This window comes from Malus domestica, chromosome 16 (genome assembly GCF_042453785.1).
Source record: "Malus domestica chromosome 16, GDT2T_hap1".
Classification (NCBI taxonomy): domain Eukaryota; kingdom Viridiplantae; phylum Streptophyta; class Magnoliopsida; order Rosales; family Rosaceae; genus Malus; species Malus domestica.
This window is the reverse complement of record NC_091676.1, coordinates 4775708-4795026: the sequence shown is the minus strand read 5'-3', so window position 1 is coordinate 4795026 and position 19319 is coordinate 4775708. Positions and strand designations below refer to the sequence as shown.

At 38.2% G+C, this 19319-nt stretch overlaps 3 protein-coding genes across 3 annotated transcripts; 1 reads left to right on the top strand and 2 right to left on the bottom strand.

The window, feature by feature from the left end:
• Positions 1-104: 104 nt before the first annotated feature.
• LOC103402877 (methyltransferase FGSG_00040) lies at positions 105-2072 on the bottom strand. Its single transcript, XM_008341656.4, has one exon. It carries the CDS (start codon positions 1817-1819, stop codon positions 191-193), a length of 1629 nt encoding a protein of 542 aa, XP_008339878.3. The 5' UTR covers positions 1820-2072; the 3' UTR covers positions 105-190.
• Positions 2073-2202: 130 nt separating this feature from the next.
• On the bottom strand, positions 2203-6903 carry LOC103402875 (anaphase-promoting complex subunit 2). Its single transcript, XM_008341653.4, has 15 exons — positions 6763-6903; positions 6096-6650; positions 5685-5983; positions 5519-5590; positions 5117-5361; positions 4548-4964; positions 4234-4435; positions 3993-4107; positions 3793-3875; positions 3556-3675; positions 3337-3425; positions 3179-3260; positions 2786-2977; positions 2504-2572; positions 2203-2420 (listed from the first exon to the last, which is right to left on the bottom strand). The coding sequence occupies exons 2-15, from the start codon at positions 6601-6603 to the stop codon at positions 2298-2300; spliced, it is 2616 nt and encodes an 871-aa protein (XP_008339875.3). The 5' UTR covers positions 6604-6650; positions 6763-6903; the 3' UTR covers positions 2203-2297.
• Positions 6795-8246, top strand: LOC103402874 (mitochondrial uncoupling protein 3). Its single transcript, XM_008341652.4, has 2 exons — positions 6795-7163; positions 7481-8246. Exons 1-2 carry the CDS (start codon positions 6795-6797, stop codon positions 8021-8023), a joined length of 912 nt encoding a protein of 303 aa, XP_008339874.3. The 3' UTR covers positions 8024-8246.
• The last annotated feature ends 11073 nt before the right edge of the window (positions 8247-19319 follow it).

Below are 19319 nucleotides of genomic sequence, written 5' to 3'. Positions count from 1 at the left end.
TCTGAAGTTTTTGCATCCGAATTCAAATTCCCTCTTCGTTGTTTAGAGTAGTTCAAAATATCTACGTGTTTAAAAAAAAAAAAAAACCTGCGTAATGTATTCCATTGGTTGAACAAAAAATCAGCTCATCGGTGGATTATTGGCTAATACAAGAAAAATATAAACCTAGGCTATTAGTTAATAGCATTGGTTAAGGAATGCCTAAACCAACAAGGCTCTTCATTGCTTGCTTTTTCACTACTTTCCCGTACACCCCTCTTCCCAACTTCAAAGCTCTCTCCATCTCCAACATTCCTCCACCACCTCTCTTCAACTTCTCTGCCACCATCCTCAACACCCTCTCGTCGCTTCCCACCGCTTGCACGACGCTATCAACCACCGTTTCCATCGGTGGTATGCGTCTTCCCCACCCTTTTGCTGATTTCTCTGTGCCATAAACCTGAGAGCATGCATCCCAAAACGATGCTCTCAAGTACCCTTTCTCCCTTTCCTTCACCATCCACCTCCTCATGCCTTCCTCCAGCTTATAAACCGCAGCGCCGGCCTCCATTCTTCTTTCGAGACCCATCTCAATCTCTCTCACGTCTTCTCTAGAATACAGTTTCTTCTCGAACTTGCACCTCTTGCAGTTGCATCTAAAACCCCATGTCTTGCAACTTTCGTTGCGCTTTCCCAATGGCGAAAGCACATCAAAATATGCGAATGTTATCTCCTCTCCGGCCTTGACATCTCTAGAAGCATGGACCATTACATGATCTCCTATATGCATACGTCTTGCATTCGGAACACATGAATGGTTGATGAATGAAGCCAGCACCCACAGCCCAACACCGTAGTAATCGCTGTTCTTCCCCAAAATCTTGGTAGAAATTCCACCCTCAACAAGTGAATTGACATCCAAGATGCTCAAAATCCTGCTCGCATCAAGCTCATTCTCATTATGGCAGCCGCCATTGTGCTCCGCCTCGGGCTTAAAGCGATTGATCTCAGGGACCTCAAGCTCATCCTCATCTTCTCCACTCGACAATGTACTAATCAAATCGCGGATTCTCGAACATTTAGCCATGGAATCCATAACTTTTTCGGTGAAGTTCTTCCACATGAGCAATTGGGCATTCTCATCCAATTCTTGACCGGGCAAAATCCCCCTCTCTATGGCAACAGCTTTCGTAACCAACATCAAAGTTCCGACATCAATGTTCTTCGTCGCAAACAGTCCACGCCCTCTAATCTCTGATTTCTTGATCTGCACTGCACCAATGTACTCAGCCGGTTCCAGAGGCTTCCCGCGAAACCCGTTAACAACCCATTCAGAGAGATCAAAAGCTCCAGTTCTCGACATCAGCTCGAGCTTCTTGGACTTCTGCAAGTACCCATCGAGGTCCACCGAGCTCCCATTAGCCTGCGGGTCAAGCTGAGCTGTTCGAAAGCAGTTCAGTGCCATCGAATACCTGTTCAGATTCAGCAAGATCTTCCCTTTGCAGACAAGAGTCTTGAAATGGGCCCTCCCGATTTCCAATGCCCGATCGCAATCCCTCAAAGCTTCTGCAAAATCTCGGAGTCTGGATCGCGCTTCTGCACGGTTCGAGAGGGCTAGGCAGAGAGATTTTCGGAGCTTGGGGAGATGATCAGGGTCGGGGTTTTGAAGGGTGTTTGAGATGTGAGATCGACAGAGGTTGATGAAGTGAGAGTATGCTTGTACGGACTCCTGCCATTCTTCACGGAGGAAGAGCTCCGTGGCTTTGGATCGGAGCTGCTGCAATTGCTCTTCTGCCGCCGCCATTGCTAGCTGATCTTGCTGTTCGGTTTCTTCTCTCATCTCTGTATTTTCGATTCTGTTGGGGTTAATGAGGGTTTCGGTTCCCTGTAGTTTTTGAATTTGGGATTACATGTAACGGTCACATTGCCTTTTATTTTATTTTTTATTTTTTATCCAACACATTGCCTTTTCTTTTTCTGCATTTTTTGTAACGTTAAACGGATATGTCGATCTTGACGAGGTCGTAAGATATGGCCAGTAAATAAAGCAGAACGACGTCGTGGAGATTATCACAGATATAGAATGTATAGATTCAATATGATAAATCTCTGAGTGCATACTGATAAATCTCTCACATGATGAACCTAATGTAGAGGATTCAATGTACCTAATTTAAAAGATTACGAAAAGATTTTAGAGAGACCAAAACGGAAAACAACGCATTGTGTACGAAATGAAGCCGATGCTTTTTGCCAAGCTCTATAAATTTACCAAATGATTAGGGTGCTAAAGAATACATTGCAAATCTGTTTAGTAATTACTTTTTCAAAACGTACATTCCATCTCTTAGTTCTAACTTCTCTTCGGAGACTAGACCCGATAAGAAACTCTGTAGCTGCTGGAGAGTTTTGTCGTAAGGTGGATCCGCTATACAGAACATCTGCAGGAATGTGTGTGTGGAGATATATTAAAAACAGCTTTGCAGAAACTAAATATCGCGGGGAATGTTGAAATCATCCTTACCTTGAGAGTATTATGAATTCGATCTAATGCCATGCTTCCGAAGTTTGTGAGCATCCCCAAGATAAATTTCTGCAACAAACCAAATACCGTTTTAAAAGCTGGGAACAGAAAGGCATCATGCGTTTAACAGTTTACATACGCAAGATCAATACTCGACACAATTATCCAGCACTATTTGGAAAATAGTGTCATGAGCGGCAATTTTGCCCCCTTACCCTCGTATCTACAGATGACAATACATTACTGAAAGCAAGATTGGAAAATCTCGAAGACATCACATACCTCATACACAGTCATTTCCTTGCGCAGTTGATCCTCTACTGAAGCCACAGAGCTCTCTCCCTCCTCATCACCAACTACAAGATCCTCAATGCTCCCATTGTTACCACCATTTTTACCGGTGTCAACCATGCCTTCCATTAGTGTAAACATGTGGTCTTCAGAGTCTGCACCGGGTGATTCTGCAAGAATTCCCTTTATAGGAAAAAAGAGACGAGTGCATGAGCCTTCTTCTAGACTTTCAAATCTCAAAACTTCAATTAATAACAGGTAAGGATCCATTTTAACTAACTGATGGTGCTGAATCCAAAGTTTCTAATACTCTTTATCTATTTATGTACTGAATGACGAGAAGCACATCGTGAAACATGAAAGTATTGAGTTTATCAAGCATACCTTGCTGATCCAGAAATTTATCCTGCGATTAAGTATGTCTACTGGAACCCCAATTGCAGCTGCAAGATCCTTAGAGGTCCAGCTGAAAGTAGAAAATATAAATATAGCAAAAAATAGGTAACGAATAACAAAGTATATTAAGATATTTCTTATGATACCTTGTCTGATCTTGAAATTGCATTATAATTGCTGCTTGTATGGGAGCAACCATGAATTGCACTGCCCTATCGTCGAATTGCAACTCCAACTAAAACAGCACCAACCACCATACGTGTTGTTAACGTAGATTAAGTGATTCAAGGGAATAAAGAAAAAGTAAGCAGGTCAAAAAACTCCTAATAGAAAGGGCTTGAGATGACATTGTGCAAGCACCGTACCTTGACAGTACCAAGACTTTTCTTCCATAATAGTTTACGGGGTGTCTTGATTTCATTAAACCTCTTTGCATAATCAGATAGTAGTTGGTCAACAGGCCCAGGTACATTGAGGGACTCATCCTGAAATTTATATAAAGATACTTCAAATTAGAAGCATGCAAATCCATGATCCAAGATCTTTTCCCTCTATCAAAAACTTCAACATAAATGATATTACCAGAGGAAACAATTCATTACCTGGATTTGAGGCCAGAAATTTGAAGAGATGATTGTAGCATCAAAATTATCCATGGACACCCCTTTATCTCCCAGATCAGTACCTAAGACATCCACCCCAAGTTAGCGGAATCAAATAAAATAACTGGTCTTCTCGTAATGCTGGAGAGAGAAGTCCCAAAGCCATCACTCATGGGGGAAACATAAAATTTGAAAGATACCCATTTGAGATGGCTGACTTATGGTTGCTTTAATATTGCTGTTAGTCCTCTTAGAATCAATCAGATCATTCAGCATAATCTCGCATTTCTGCATGCTGCTCTCTCCAAAATGTATCTGAAGAATGATTACACATTAAAATAGACAGTATAAACACAAAATAAATAAATCCTAACTTCATCCAGTAGACCCAATTAAACAAAGAAACCACAAGTTTAAATAATAATTAAAAGAAGCACTTGCCTTGAGGAGCTCAAGAGTACGTATCTCTGTATCAATGTCATAATCAGATTTGTTGAGAAGCTTTTCAGCCAGCATAACACGGTACTCATTAACGAGTTGATCTTTTGAACCAATTATGCCAACAATCATCCCAAGTATATCAACCTTCCTTCGGTTCCTGCTACCCTTCAAGGGATCAGCTTCTACAGGGTCAGGCTCCCAGCTGAAATGGCAGAATCACTCAGAAATTACATCATCTATATACAGTAAGAGCCAAAATTTGAAAGCAACTAAATTACACTTCAATCTTCAACTATAGCCTTCGATGCACATACCGCAACGCATTTATCCATGCTTGCTTGTCATCAGTGTGGAAATCGTCATCAAGACCAGTGTTCTCTTGATTTTCTTCATCTCTGTTTAATTCTTCAAGAAGGCTATCCCCAGTGTTTCCAGACACATTTGAATTCCCACCAGTGCCATCTGTAAGCATGGTCACAATGCACTTTATGGTGTCTTTCCTTCCCCTCAAATAGTCCCTTATTGGTTCACCAACTGATTCGAGGAAAACACCTGCTGGATCTATAGTCCGGAGTGCTTTAATCGTGGAAACATATTGATGCAAAATGTCATTGGTTGAGGCACCTGCAGTAAGTAAACGATAACGCAGTGCAGTGATAAATGACTCAACAAGCTTAGAATGCTGTCCAGTGTATTCAAGACATTGTTTCAAATCTTCTATCGCAGGAGAGCTGCAAAACCCCAAAAAGACAAAAAGTGGTCATGGTAAGCCACAATACAGCTCGTAAAAGTTACTGAATTCCCCCTCCTTAACCAGTTAAATATCATGGTGGACTTCAACAACTGGAAAGCAAGGGAACCCCATGTTAAGACAAGCACATACCTGTCAGGATAATCCACAATAATCTCAAATAACTTGGCTATTCTTAAATCTTGCAAAGTTTCATAAGCAAAATACTCAAGTCGCAACTGCCATCTAACAAGTCCTTCTGATGGAATGTCAATTCCAGGATAAAATGTATTAGGGCATGAAGCCAAAGGTGACTTGAAACCAGATGAAGCACTATCATAACTAACAGTGTCACCAAGATAAGCAAGAAGAGCATGCAAGAACTGAAGAGGCACGGCCTGCAAAATACACATTGGAAATGATAACAGAAAACTTTGCACTATGAAAACATAAAGTAAAGCCTTAACGTATGATTAAACCATTAATGTGCGACATAATTGTGGCTTCACAACTCTACAACAAAATGGAAAGACAGCACAAGCACGCGAAAGCAACCTGTATCCACCGCTTAATGGACTCCAAAAAAGAAACCCGGTAATCATCACCAGCAAGATCATGAACTTTGGCCTGCCACTCAAACAAGACAATTAGAAGTTAGAAAGACAAATGAAATAAAAAGTAAAATGTAATAGACGAAAAAAACAGCAGAGACTGTGATCACCTTTAGAAACAAAAATATAGCAGAGGCATAGGCATCTTCAGCCATAGATGTAAAACCGAGACTTCTAAGATCGCGAACAACCTTCCCAATGTTGTTCACCAATTTATTGTTGTCCAAGAACCTGCCTTGGGGATAGCACTCATCAATCTCCATCTGTCCACTCCTGTATGAGACTTTGCATTTGTCATCCACATCCATATCATCTGCACCATCATCCTCATCGTGGTCACGCGGGAATTCCCCGCCCATTATAGTACTCAGTTCCTCCAACCTTCCCTTAAAATACCAGTGGAGTACCTCTAGAATTCAGAAAATTTGAGGCATAAAAAATTTGCAGTAATTGCAGAACCAAATTAGAAAAAGGGAAATGTAAATCGATCAAAGTCGAGATTTTTATGAACTTTTCGGTACCTGGAAAATGTCGAGGGAGAGTTGCCATAAGAACCGATGACACTGATAACTGGTACTTAGCAAAAAGCTGCGCTCTATAATCATCAGAATCATGGCTTCCTTGGTTGTAAGACTGCAAAGCGTGAACCAGAATCAATAAGCACTTCTCCTGGTACTGCTTTTCCATTGCTATTTCTTCCAGAGCGTTGTAGAACACTTCCTCCTCGATCGAACCGTCGCCGTCGTACGCCTCGAAATGCCGCCAAAATTTCAAGGCGCCATTTTTCTCGAAGGTTCGCTCAAGAGCACCGAGGAAGTAGTCGCGGAGGAGGGACTCAAGCCCGTGCTTGCAGAGGCCGTGCACGTGTGATACGATCTGCTGACCGGCGGAGAGGTCGCCGGCGCCGGTCAGAAGGGTGTCTGTTGCGGCGCAGAAGCCACTGTAGCTTTCGAGGATTTCGTTGATGGAGTCGTCGCTGAGCTTGTCGAGAACCGCTAGGTTACACACTGATGAAATCGAATCCGCCATTGCAGAAGCCGCGGAAGCTCGAAACTGGAAACCCTCCAATTCAAACGCTGCAGAGAGTTCAAACTTCAGAGTTCAGATAGTAAATAAACGACATACAGAACACGCTGTCGTTTTTGAAAAGGGATGTCGTTTACAGCGATTAGATTATAGTAACTTTACTGATTCAATTTCCGAGCTTTTGCTCGTCGACGATGAAACAGAGCGAAGACCCCGGAGCGTACAGGAAGATATTACTGGCGTCGGTCTCGGCGATGGTGGCGGAGACGACAACGTTTCCGGTCGACCTGACGAAGACGAGGCTTCAGCTGCACGGCGAGTCGGTGTCGGTTGGGTCAACCGGGCGTACCAACGCGTTCCGGGTCACCTCGGAAATCGTGCGGGAGCAAGGTCCGGTCGGATTGTACAAGGGCTTGTCACCGGCGATTCTCAGACACCTCTTCTACACGCCGATTCGGATCGTCGGGTACGAGCAGCTCAGAAGCTCGCTGAAGAGCGACGGTGGGTCCCTCTCTCTCCCCGCCAAAGCTCTCTCCGGTGGAATCTCCGGCGTCGTTGCTCAGGTAACTTGCTTTCTTGTTGTGCTTAACATGTTGGGTTTTCAATTTTTTTTTGGAATTTATAATTTTGATAAGTTATTTGGATTTGGGAATTGGGAAAATTCATAAAATTATGTAAAGAAGCTTTTTGCAGTGGACAATTAAGAAAAATGAAAGCTTGCGACTTCACATACAAAAACCCCACTGAAAAGTACAAGCTTTTTCGACATGATTGTTCTAGCCGTGCGGTTCCTTGCCAATCAAATGGTGCAATAATTGTTTTGATTTCTGCGTTTGCTTCGGAAGTAATGATATGCTTCTGTTTACTGCTAGTAGTGCAGTTGGTAGCAAGCCCTGCCGATCTTGTTAAGGTAAGGATGCAAGCAGACGGTCGGACGGTGGCCCAAGGTATGCAGCCTCGGTATTCCGGGTGTTTCGATGCTTTGAACAAGATTGTACGAGCAGAAGGCGTTGGGGGACTTTGGAAAGGGGTTTTCCCTAATGTCCAAAGAGCATTCTTGGTGAACATGGGAGAATTGGCTTGTTATGATCAGGCAAAACGTTTTGTGATCGAGAATCGGATTTCTGAAGACAACATATACGCTCACACTTTGGCGTCGATCATGTCAGGCCTTTCGGCAACTGCTTTGAGTTGTCCAGCTGACGTGGTAAAGACGAGAATGATGAATCAATCGAGGAGCAAGGAAGGTAAGATTATGTACAACAATTCGTATGATTGTCTGGTTAAGACTGTCAAAGTTGAAGGTTTAAGTGCACTGTGGAAAGGGTTCTTTCCTACGTGGGCAAGGCTCGGTCCTTGGCAATTCGTCTTCTGGGTCTCGTATGAGAAGTTTCGACAAATTGCAGGATTCTCTTCCTTCTGATGAGTCTTGCCATCCGCTCTCACCTTTCAGGCTTCCATTGATAATACTACTCCATGTCAATTGAAGCTTATACAGAGCCAGCATGCCCTTACGATGGGATTATCAATTTCGTGAGTTTTCGTTCTTTCTTTCTTTCTCTTTTAAAATTGTTCTTCTTTTGTCAAGCATTCAAGATTACTGCCTTCATAATATGCAATGAAGAAAGATTCACTTTTCAGTGAAATTCTGTTGTGTTTTGGAATTTGTCCCCTCAATATGTCCCAAAGTATTTGAAACACAAAACAATACAAAACAAACTCAAAACAAAACAGAAGAAGAATCAGTTAGCCCTTGAACATTTCTTCTTGCAGAGCAAGTTAGTTTTGCATAGGCAAGTTGCAGTTCACCCATTAGATTATTCCGTAGGAATATTCAGTGCGAAAATATCGGCTGCACTTTTCGTATGATCTCCTCTTTCTTACAGTTATAGATAGACTAGTTATATGTTCAAAGCTTTACACCTGTGATTAACTTTAGCTGCCATTTTTGATAGGGGTGATATCCACACCTCATTTTACTTATCACACACTTTTTTAATTTTCGGCCGTCGGATCGGATGAATTGAAGAAGATCAACGGATAGAAATTATCAAGGGGTGTGTGAGAAGTAAAATGGAGTGTGGATAAGAGCAAGTCCACCCCTAAGGACTTTGTGCCAGCACCTAGCGCATTTATCCACTCAAATAAACAGTAATAGACCCTAATAAACAGTAATAGGCCAATGCATCTCCACTCCTAAAAAAAAAATAGCCTAGTCAATTTTATTAAAATATTATTATTTTTTATTATAAACACTTTCTTCTTCTTCCTCCTTCAACTCCTCCGACTGTCTTTGGTCCCCACGATGCGCCAATTCCTTCACTCCCCATCGCCATAGCCCGCAGCTAGTCCTCAGCCTCAACCCCGCGTCAGCAGCCGCTTCCCCCACCCTCTCGCCGTCGCCTCCACCACCACCGCCTTCTCTCTCCTCCTCTTCCTCCTGGTCTGCTTTCGAAAAATCACCCAGAAACGGACTGCCCCGGAATCCAACTCCAAGCCCCCCCACCGGTACTCCTACTCCGTCCTCCGCCGAGCGACCGACTCGTTCTCTTCGACGCACCGATTCAGCCAAGGCGGCTCCGGGTCCGTGTTCTTCGGCATAATCCCACACACCCGCCAAGACGTCGCCGTCAAGCTCGTGGACTCCGGGTCGCTCCAGCGCGAGCTCAAGTTCCAGAACGAGCTCCAGAGCGATTCACCGCTCGTTGTCTCGGTGCTCGGATTCTCCTTCGACGCCACGCTGACGTCAGATAGGCCAGTCCCAAGGTCTGTCGATTTTAGGCCGGCTTGTGGACTGGCTTGGGCTGGGTGCCAGTCGATTTCACGGGATGGAGTGAATTGACAGGGTGCCAGCTTGGTTTTTTGACTGGGTGCTGGGCTATTCCACCTCCGGTGGAACTGCTCTAACACATTCCTTTTTGACATAGCCTAAGTAGGAGATGAAATCCTGTATCAAATTGGTAGTTATGGGCCGCAGGCTCAGGATGTGTACTGTTTGAACTGGACTGAACTCTCAGCCCACCAATGCCTAACTCAATTCTTGAAGCTTTCTGTAGAAGTATTATTTATTGGTTTTTTTAGTTAAAATGGTTCATGCGTTTTGCATAATATATAACTTTGGTTTCTGAGATTGTCCACCATCCATTATTTTGATCATTACGTTAAAAAACTCCATTAAGTTAAGGGTATAACACATAACTTTGGTCTCGGAGATTTGCATAACACATAATTTTGGTCCTGAGATTTGCATAAGACATAACTTTGGTCCCTAAAATTGTCCATCATCCATCATTTTGGTTTTTCCATTAAAAAGCTTAGGGACCATTTAACGGAGTTTTTTAATGGAATGACCAAAATAATGGATGGTGAACAATTTTAGGGTATGTTTATCCCATATCACTAAAGGGTATGTTTATCCCATATCTAAACAACCATGTATCGTTTTGGTTCGTGACCTTTATTCGTGTGTCATTTCAGTTAGGAAATGGTGCTTTATCGTATTTTTCTTTTGTCAAAGAGGGATAGTTTATCTTATACTTGGACAAAACCCCAAGGCGTTGGTTTAGTTCGAACTCCCAAGGATGCATTCCTTGGGACAACCGGCTCTGCTTTGGCATACCGTTTGATTCGGGGGCCAAAAGTATATTGTTGCCTCACATGATACTAGGGAGGGGGATTATTGATTACCTTTCAGATTCCAAGTTATGATCCCATAAATATAATCCCATTGATTCTTCAAACTAAACGAACTGAAAGGTTAGATAGATCATAGATGATGAAGCAAAAACAACCAACTTGTAGAACCACCACCATAAAACGTTGTGATTGCCAACTGCCAAAGTAAACATGTAATCTTTACCAAAAAAAAAATAGAACTTTAACGAAACGTTTCCAGTATTGTTCACTTCAAAGAAAAACCGTATTTTTATACTAAAAAGTCAATCTTGATATTATTCATTTTATCCTTTATTTTGTCCTTATTGTTAAAACTCAAAGTTTTCAAGACATTTTCATTAGTTTTCCTAAAAAAAAAAAAATAGAAAACTTCATTTTAATCCTTAAAAAAGATGATTTTTAGATTATAACCATATGTAAGATTAAAATCCAATTTTAGTCCCTAGCACATTTAATCATATCATTTATTAGTTGTATTTTGATGTTTTATTTTATCCTTTTATTTTTATTTTAATGTATTAATTACATTTAAATTTAATTTTTATTTCATTCATCATAATATATTTTAATGTCTACATTTAGGCAACTAATTTTTTTATAATATATATTCCGATAACAATTTTGTATGTTCTTTATTTAGGTACATTAATACATTTGAATATTTTGGTATATCCATCGATACAAACATGTAGTTACATTGATTCAATATAATGCATTTCGGTCAATATAATGTATTTCGTTACGTACACTTTGGTACACACATTTTAGTATTGACTTTTAGGTACATTAAATCAATTATTATATTTTGGTAAATACATTTAGGTACATACATTTTGGTATTGATATTTAGGTACATACATTTTTGGTATTGACATTTAGGTACATACATTTCGGTATTGACATTTATGTACATTAATTCAATATAATACATTTCAGTACATACATTTAGGTTCATTATAATATATTTCGGTACAATCATGTAGGTACAAATATTTCGGTACAAAAAAGTCAATTTTATATATTTTGGCACAATCATTTTTTAACACTTATGTATTTATATATTTTTGTATCACAATTTTTTTTTAATATTTTCTCATTTACATTCATTTCTAATTAAAAAAAACTAAATATGTGCATATTAATAAAATTAAAATTTAATATGGAGAGATTAAATAAAAATACACATTAAATAACAAAAATTGAATGTAAATTTTGATAAAAGTACACTTAAGGGATTAAATTGAATATTTAATCTAGCATCAGGTTTTTTAAAAAAATTTAATCTTTTACAAGGATTAATGTTCAAAAACCCCAAAAAAAAAAGCAAACATGTAATGAGGAACAGAACCACCATTCATTACTCTGCTCACCTCACTCACCACAATAATTTTTACATGACTCATCACTCTTTTTTTTCTCACTCGAGTGCGCAGAAAAATAAAAGAATGAGCGGAAATCATTTCCCATAATTTATAAAACCTCATCATCTCCAAGCTTATCCGCTAACAAATGATAAAACCTACTTTTGGAAAGAGACATCATACACGAGTAAAATCTTGGACCTATAAACATACATTTCATGCACTGTGGAGGCTGTACAACACTATACGCCTGCACAAATTGACCCTACATACATTAAACGACATTCTGTTAATCGAAGCCGAGTACAATGGCTAGAGTGAAATAACGAATGATAACACCTACTTTTTGGAAAGAGACATCATACACGAGTAAAATCTTGGACCTATAAACATACATTTCATGCACTGTGGAGGCTGTACAACACTATACGCCTGCACAAATTGACCCTACATACATTAAACGACATTATGTTAATCGAAGCCGAGTACAATGGCTAGAGTGAAATACATCCGTTTTACAGAGTACGTCTTTGTATCATACTAGTACACGTAGGAGGATTGTAAGCTTCCGACGACCTATGTTTGGATGAAATTTTTCCAAATTCTAAGAGATTGAGGCCAAGTTAGTAAGAAACGGATCATAAAAATTAGATAGGAGGGATTAGAAAAGCCCTCTGTAAATAGAAGGGATTACAAAGACATGCAAAAGAGATTAGCAAATGATTCATACGTGAAGGGATTGCTAACTTGACCTTAATCCCTTGGAACTTGGAAAACCCTCACCCCAAACATGTATAGCCTTAATTACTTAGCATATATTGTTACTTTAGAAATTTAGAATCATCACAAAAATGGGAGATGAGACTACCAAAATATATAGGTACATTAAGAACTTGATCACACATACTTGAAGACCTAATTAAGTTGTACGTGAAGTTGAAAATAATATCGGTGCAATTCGGATGAACAAGGACACAAGTCATTGAGTCCCAACAAATTACAGTGCACCCCATATTTAAAGACATAAAAGGTGCCACAGAGACCAAGTTAGTTATTAGGTAGCATAGCAAGCAGTGTACTTATGTTTCCAGAAGATGGGGGTCGCCCTACATTCATACAAGTAGCGACAAAGTTGCTCGCCCTTCATTCATACAAGTAGCGACATTAACGTTGCTTGGCACAGACATAAAACTACTGTGCAATTTATGTTGGGATAGTCTCCTTCTCTTGCCCACCCACCTTCCTCGATCCTCGCTAGGCAGTTGGTAGTTGGAAGGGATGTGATGGGGAGCTGCGAGGAGGGAGAAACAAAGGAGATTATATGAAAATGAAAATACTAATGGCGTATTTTGATAATAATTTTGGTGTTAGTTTTTATTCTTGTGTTCGAGATTGGAAGGAAGTATATAGGAGAAATGAGGGGTTATAGAAGAGCGGAGGAAGGGCTGGTTTGGTATTGCTGTGCTTTGAAAAAAAGCTGCTGTGAGAATAAGCGGCTGTGCTGTGAGAATAAGCGGCTGTGAAATAAAGCCAGTAGAGTGTTTGGTAAACTTTTTTGTGAAAGTGCTTTTGGGGAAAAAAAGCAGGATGATAGTGTGTCTTTTCATTAAAGGAGCACTGTAGCTCTGTGTGCTTTGAAAAAACTGGCTTTTTTTCAAAGTAGCAAATAGCAGCTTCAGCTTTTCCTTTGATTTTCAGCTTATTCTCACAGCAGCTTCCAAAATAAGCCTTTTTTTTTCAGTTTACCAAACACAAAAATGACCCTCAGCTTTTTTTCACAGTGTCTTTTTTTAAAATCACCTCAATCCCAAACGGGGCCGAAGGATGGCGGAAGACAGTGTTCAACCCAGGAATTGAACTTTTGCGGGTCCAGAGTTAAAACAATATAGAAACAAAGCGCGAAGCTCAAAAAAAACTTTCGTTATATTCACTACGACATTTTATCGAACACTTAGTAGGTTTATTGTTGTCAGTCAAACCATATTGCACACATGTCAATAGATATCGACATATGCTAATGTAATCTGAAGAGTGATATAGAGAGGATTTTTCAAATACGGTCAACTCAACCTATCAAGGTATGCCTAACAGGACTTACATCAAAACTTAGTAGGCATAAAAAAACCTATACAAACATTCGGAGAATCCTAAAAAACATTCACATATATATTTTTCGGACTTGGGGTGGTCGTAGAAGTTAGAACCACCTTGGTCCCAGTGTTCATCCGTTATTGATGGAAGAGATGTAAAAGAAATGTGAGGAAACATAGCATTTTATGTGAATATCTTCCACGTTCTTTCTGTCACCCTTCCTATATTTCATTCACACCTACAAAAGTTTTTTCTTCTTATATTTTCTATTTATTTCTAACTAAAATTTAAACATATCGTCCAAACAAAAACTAAAAGTTAAATATTAATTATTTTATGAAAACAAAATAATTACCAAATAGAACCTAAAATATTAAACTTCTCGACTCATTACCAGTTACTACTTTGGATTGCATGCTCCAATTCTAACAGCATTGTCTGTCATGTGCCTCAAGTGTCATGCCTCAAAGTTCTGTTTCTAACAAAGTAAAGGTAATTAGAAACACACCAGTTCAGTTTGCAGATGATATGAAAATACACTATAGCTCCTATTCGGTCCTCATCAATTCTCCTCTTCTAAATTAACAATTTACTGTCGTTTGTCAAAAAAAAAAAAAATAAATAAATAACACCACTCTCAGACTCGCACTTTCATCGAATACACCAGTCCCAGTTCACACGGGCACTGCCGACACTGAATTATTTGTGTTTTCTTATTTATGAAAGAATTAATTAACTGTTTTATGGATCCACCACAATTTTTGCTTTAAAGGGATCATAAATTAATTTAACTGTATGTTGATATACCCCACAACCCAGTATTTGGAAGCAATTTCTCAACTGCCAAAAGGGTGTGAAATAAATTATGTATTTAATTTAACTCAGACATATAATTAATTAATAGTGACTAAAGCCCTGTCGAAATTTTCAAAATCAACATACGGTTGAGGCCTTAGCCCAGGCACAATCTGGCGAAGGCAGTTCTGCGGCGCAAAAGAGCAGAACAGCCGTTATAGAGCCTCGTTGAAGAACACGAAGAATACCTAATATTATTTTCCTAAAAAAAGTAGAGGACGACACCTAATATTCTTTTCCTAAAAAAGTACAGATGATACATAGTACTACATGAGAAGGGGATTAGTCTATGAAACTCCGTGAATTTATAACAATTGAAAAAATTTCAAAATCTCAATTGAATACAAGCCTCTAAAGCTTGAAGGTTCAAGCTAAAAAAAAAACTATGATTTTATTGTTCTTATATACATTGATGTCAAATGCTGGAAAACTCACACAAATGCATAAGAAGACAATGATGTATTGTAGTTCGCTCAAAGTTAAATTAGGCTCACGCTGCTATAGTTTTTGTTACACTATGATAATGTTGGTTACATTGTACAAGAGTTTGACAAAGGAGAGTCTAGGGTTACTATATGAGAATTCCTCAATATGATACCGACAATATACAAGTGATAGGGCTGGCACTGAGGGGGTGCAAGTGGTGTTATTGTATAGGACCCCCAAATCGGAAGGGCTCCCAATTTTTCAATTTTGCATGCATTTACGTATATATAGTATTATGTGTAGAATATTACAAATTTGAGTCTTAGCACAAGCGGAATTATTGCTTCTTTACATCGGCTTAGACCTTCTTTAACCCTAGGCTAAAACTCAAATTTCCACTTCTATTCCCCCCCCCCACCCCAATACTCAACCCAACCCAATGCTAAAATATGGCCTAAAACCTAAAACTCAAATGGAAGCCAAATTTAGCCCAGGATTAGTAGGGCTGGCCCACCATATATGTATATTTTATTTAGTTTTATATTTATAAATACATTGAATCTAACGGTTAAGATCTAATTTAATGAAATTCAACGGTAAAAATAATAATTTAACGGTCCAAATTTAAATCTAACGGCTAAAGTAATTAAAAAAATCTTTCATTTGTTTCATATTTTTGCATAGTGTTTAAACTTTAACGAGTTTCATGGTGTCGGTTAGTGATTTTTCAGTATTTGTCAAAATCTAAATATTTTTAGATTAAAATGTTCATAAAATTAAATTAGGATAGTCTACATAATTTTTTATTTTAAAAAAGTTACTTTAAGAAAAAAATTAGTCTAAATTCATTCTTTAATAATCTGAGCCTAAAATTTTAGGCCATAAGAGTTGGAGCAGAAAAGTTGTTTCTGGGTTAAAACCTAAATTTTCTGGGCTAAAAATAATTTCAATTTATATTTTTATTAAATGCATAAGCTTCCACAAAATAATATAAAAATTCCACACAATAACATGAAATTTGAACCGTGACGCTCTAAATAGTTAAGGAAAAACAATACACCACCTTTCCACTTGTTGATTTGTTAAATTTGTTTGTGCTATATTAGAATTTATAGAAACTCAATTGAAAACTAAAATTATTATTTTGAACAAAAAAAATTAAAAAAATTAAATTCTTAGTACTTTTTAGGGCCTCCAATTCATTTTCACACATGGCCCCTAAAGTCTCAGGGCCGGCTCTGACAAGTGATAGTGAAGAATAGGATTCAAACTTCGAGTACAAGTGAAAATATTCTTAATCAATTGAGTTACAAGTTGCTGATCAACCAGATTATAAAATTGAAGAACTCAAAGTCATAAAAATTACCATGCACGTGAAAGTCGATTATTATGAAATTCATCACTACCAGTAATACTACAGTGATGATCAATGAATACGTCTCATATGATCTCACCAGCCATCTCATATTGCATGTCAAGAAATTAGATCAACCATGAATTCACTGTAAAGAAAGTTAATTTGATAACCAAATGGGAGGGCCGTATTTATATCTTGGGGGTGGTAATTTTATTACCCTGAACAGAAACTTTTTAACTACTTTACCACCATCTTCAATACCATTGCATTAATTAAGTACTATTTCTGAATTTCGGTAGGTTCTTATAATTTGTAAGAGAATGATAATGAGATTCTCTTAAAAGTGAGATTTTTTATGGACTCTATATCACTTTATGCTTTTGGTACAATATTTTATAATGTTGGTACGGAAATTGGTAGTGTAAGATGGTGGAGACTCCATAAAGAGTCACACTTTAAGAGAGTCACCTTGGTATTTCAAATTGTAATTAGAGTTGATTTTCTTTCTACATGCATGCAACGTGCTTATTATGATACTTAATCTTTACATAGTGCATACCGCTAGGGCGCTCGGTGTGGACCAATTCATATTTTGGTGAGATAGAAATAAGTGCATTCAAGGATTTCAATTTGTTTGTTTGGAAGTAAATGAATCACAGTTTGGTAAGTTTAAACATATATACGACAGCGCTCAAGTGCTAATCAGTTTAGTAAATATCATGCTAATCATTCGATTAGACATGTATGCTCTACCAAAGTAATCTCGTAATCATAATTGTGTATTTTCTTAAGTCATTATTCATAAATTATCCTTGACTAACAATACAACATAATGTATATACTATAATATTATGTTTAGCATCCCCAATCCCCAATGCTTGGAATGGTACATGAATGTAGATATGGTGTTGAGAATAAGTTTTGCATGTGCTTATAAGTAATTAGGCAACTCCTCATATTGTCAATTAGTTTTATGGTGGAACTCCAACTTTCTTCATGGTATCATGCATGTTGTCCTGCATGTGAAGTCCAACGGCTACGAGTGCTCTACGTCACACAATTTGTGTTGTCCATGTGCTATAGGATTGAAAATCTGCCACACGTGAGAGGACGTGTTAAGAGTATTAATCCTACATCGGGAAAAAAAGGGACCTTACATGTACTTATAAGTAATTTGGCTACTCCCCATATTGTCAACTAGTTTTATGGTGGAACTCTAACTTTCGAAAATAGCAATTTAGCTAATTTTGCACATTATTGGGGTGTTAACCTAATGGCCCATATATTAACATCTTAACAGCAATTACACTGTTTTTTACGTTGATTTAGAAATTGTGGCATTCACACGATGTTCTACATTGATTTAGAAATTGTGTGAATTAATGGACTGGCCGTAGCATAGAGTTATGCATTTATCAGAATGCTAACAATATTTTAACTAAAATAATCTGAAGAACGTAGTACGTAGTGTATGCGTTGGGTATATATAGCTGGAAGCATTTACAGAACAAACGTACAATTGGTCGGGTAATAAAGTCCGACTTCCCACCCCTGTTAAAATCTTAAATTTGAAGCAGAGGGTAAAAGCTCCCTCAACTATCAGCTCTAGCTCTATAACCTCGAGTTCACAAATTCACACTGGCCAGTAAGTCTGGCAATTAATTAGCAGACATGCATTCACAAAATAACAACAATATACAAGCACACAGCCACAAGATTGCAATCATCGTGGTTTGTATGTGCCTGTCGATTATATTCACTGCTACAATGTACAATAATTTAGTTGGATTTGAAAGTATGCGTCATGAATTGGAAGAGCAATATTGCTTTAGCTAGCTCTGATACCCTTTGAAAATTAAATGCCCTCACAGTTTAAAAAACGTTTGTTTGTGCAAGTTTTTCAATTGAAAAAAAAAAATCAACATTTTGTGGGTTTAAGTACCAACGAGCGTAGGATTATAGCACGATTAAAACCCAACAAAGTAGCTTAGTTAGCTAAAAGCATTATCTCTTACGCCTGAATAGGGACGAAGCTAGAAATTTCTTCTAATGGGGACAACCTGAAAAACAACCAATTAACAAAATTATGGTATGCCTTATATCCAATATAATAATGGGGATGATTCCAAATGATGATATATCACAATCTCAATGTTATAGAAATTTTCATGATGTAATGCAAAGTGGCAAAGTGGAGAGAAAAATATTAATACATGAGAAGCAGGAGAGGGGTTTTTCTATTTGATGATGGAACAATAGCACTTTTGCTCATATAATATTTGATAGTAGATACATATATTTTCTTCAAATATAACAAGTGTACGTATATAATTGCAGTCTGCAACTTAACAATGAATTACTTGTGTGGAGCATCTGCCCCAATGAGCCTTCATTGGCTCCGTTCATGCGCTTGAGGTCCTGAGTTCTTATGCCCTCTCCCAAAATTGCTTGTATAAAAAAATACCAAAAAAATTTCTTGCAATAAAAAAGCCCTAAATATTATGTAAGGACATTCCTAAACTCAAATGCTAATATATACAATTATATATTATATATATCGATTAATATACTGAATGATAAAGTCAAATTTCACAACCGCATCCTTTATATTATAAGACAAAATATAAGTAGTCATCGCCGTGATAGATGTCTAAGAAATTTAATTAGTCAGTTTTATGATAAGTTTACAAGTAATTGTGATTAACTCCCACCATATCATTAAGATAAAAAAAAGGTGTCGAGCGGGGAGCACGCAAGGATACAAATCGTATGAGTAATTGTACCATGCACAATCATATATAGGGTGCTAATGCTAATCAGAGTTAAATTGAAACCCCACCTACTATTTGAAGTACAAAAACAAACCAGTGGATGGACGCCACATGTCCCCACATACTATTTAGTTCTTTATGTATCGTTTATGTATATATTGGCATCACCCTATCTGGTTTTCC

What these genes read in the sequence shown, in the direction of transcription:
- LOC103402877 (XM_008341656.4), bottom strand. Translation starts at nt 1,819, where the DNA reads ATGAGAGAAGAAACCGAACAGCAAGATCAGCTAGCAATGGCGGCGGCA.
- LOC103402875 (XM_008341653.4), bottom strand. Translation starts at nt 6,603, where the DNA reads ATGGCGGATTCGATTTCATCAGTGTGTAACCTAGCGGTTCTCGACAAG. An exon ending in ATTGTGGATTATCCTGACAG is followed by an intron (nt 4,965 to 5,116) that starts GTATGTGCTTGT and finishes GGGGTTTTGCAG; the next exon opens with CTCTCCTGCGATAGAAGATT. An exon ending in GAATTCATAATACTCTCAAG is followed by an intron (nt 2,421 to 2,503) that starts GTAAGGATGATT and finishes ACATTCCTGCAG; the next exon opens with ATGTTCTGTATAGCGGATCC.
- LOC103402874 (XM_008341652.4), top strand. Translation starts at nt 6,795, where the DNA reads ATGAAACAGAGCGAAGACCCCGGAGCGTACAGGAAGATATTACTGGCG. An exon ending in TCTCCGGCGTCGTTGCTCAG is followed by an intron (nt 7,164 to 7,480) that starts GTAACTTGCTTT and finishes CTAGTAGTGCAG; the next exon opens with TTGGTAGCAAGCCCTGCCGA.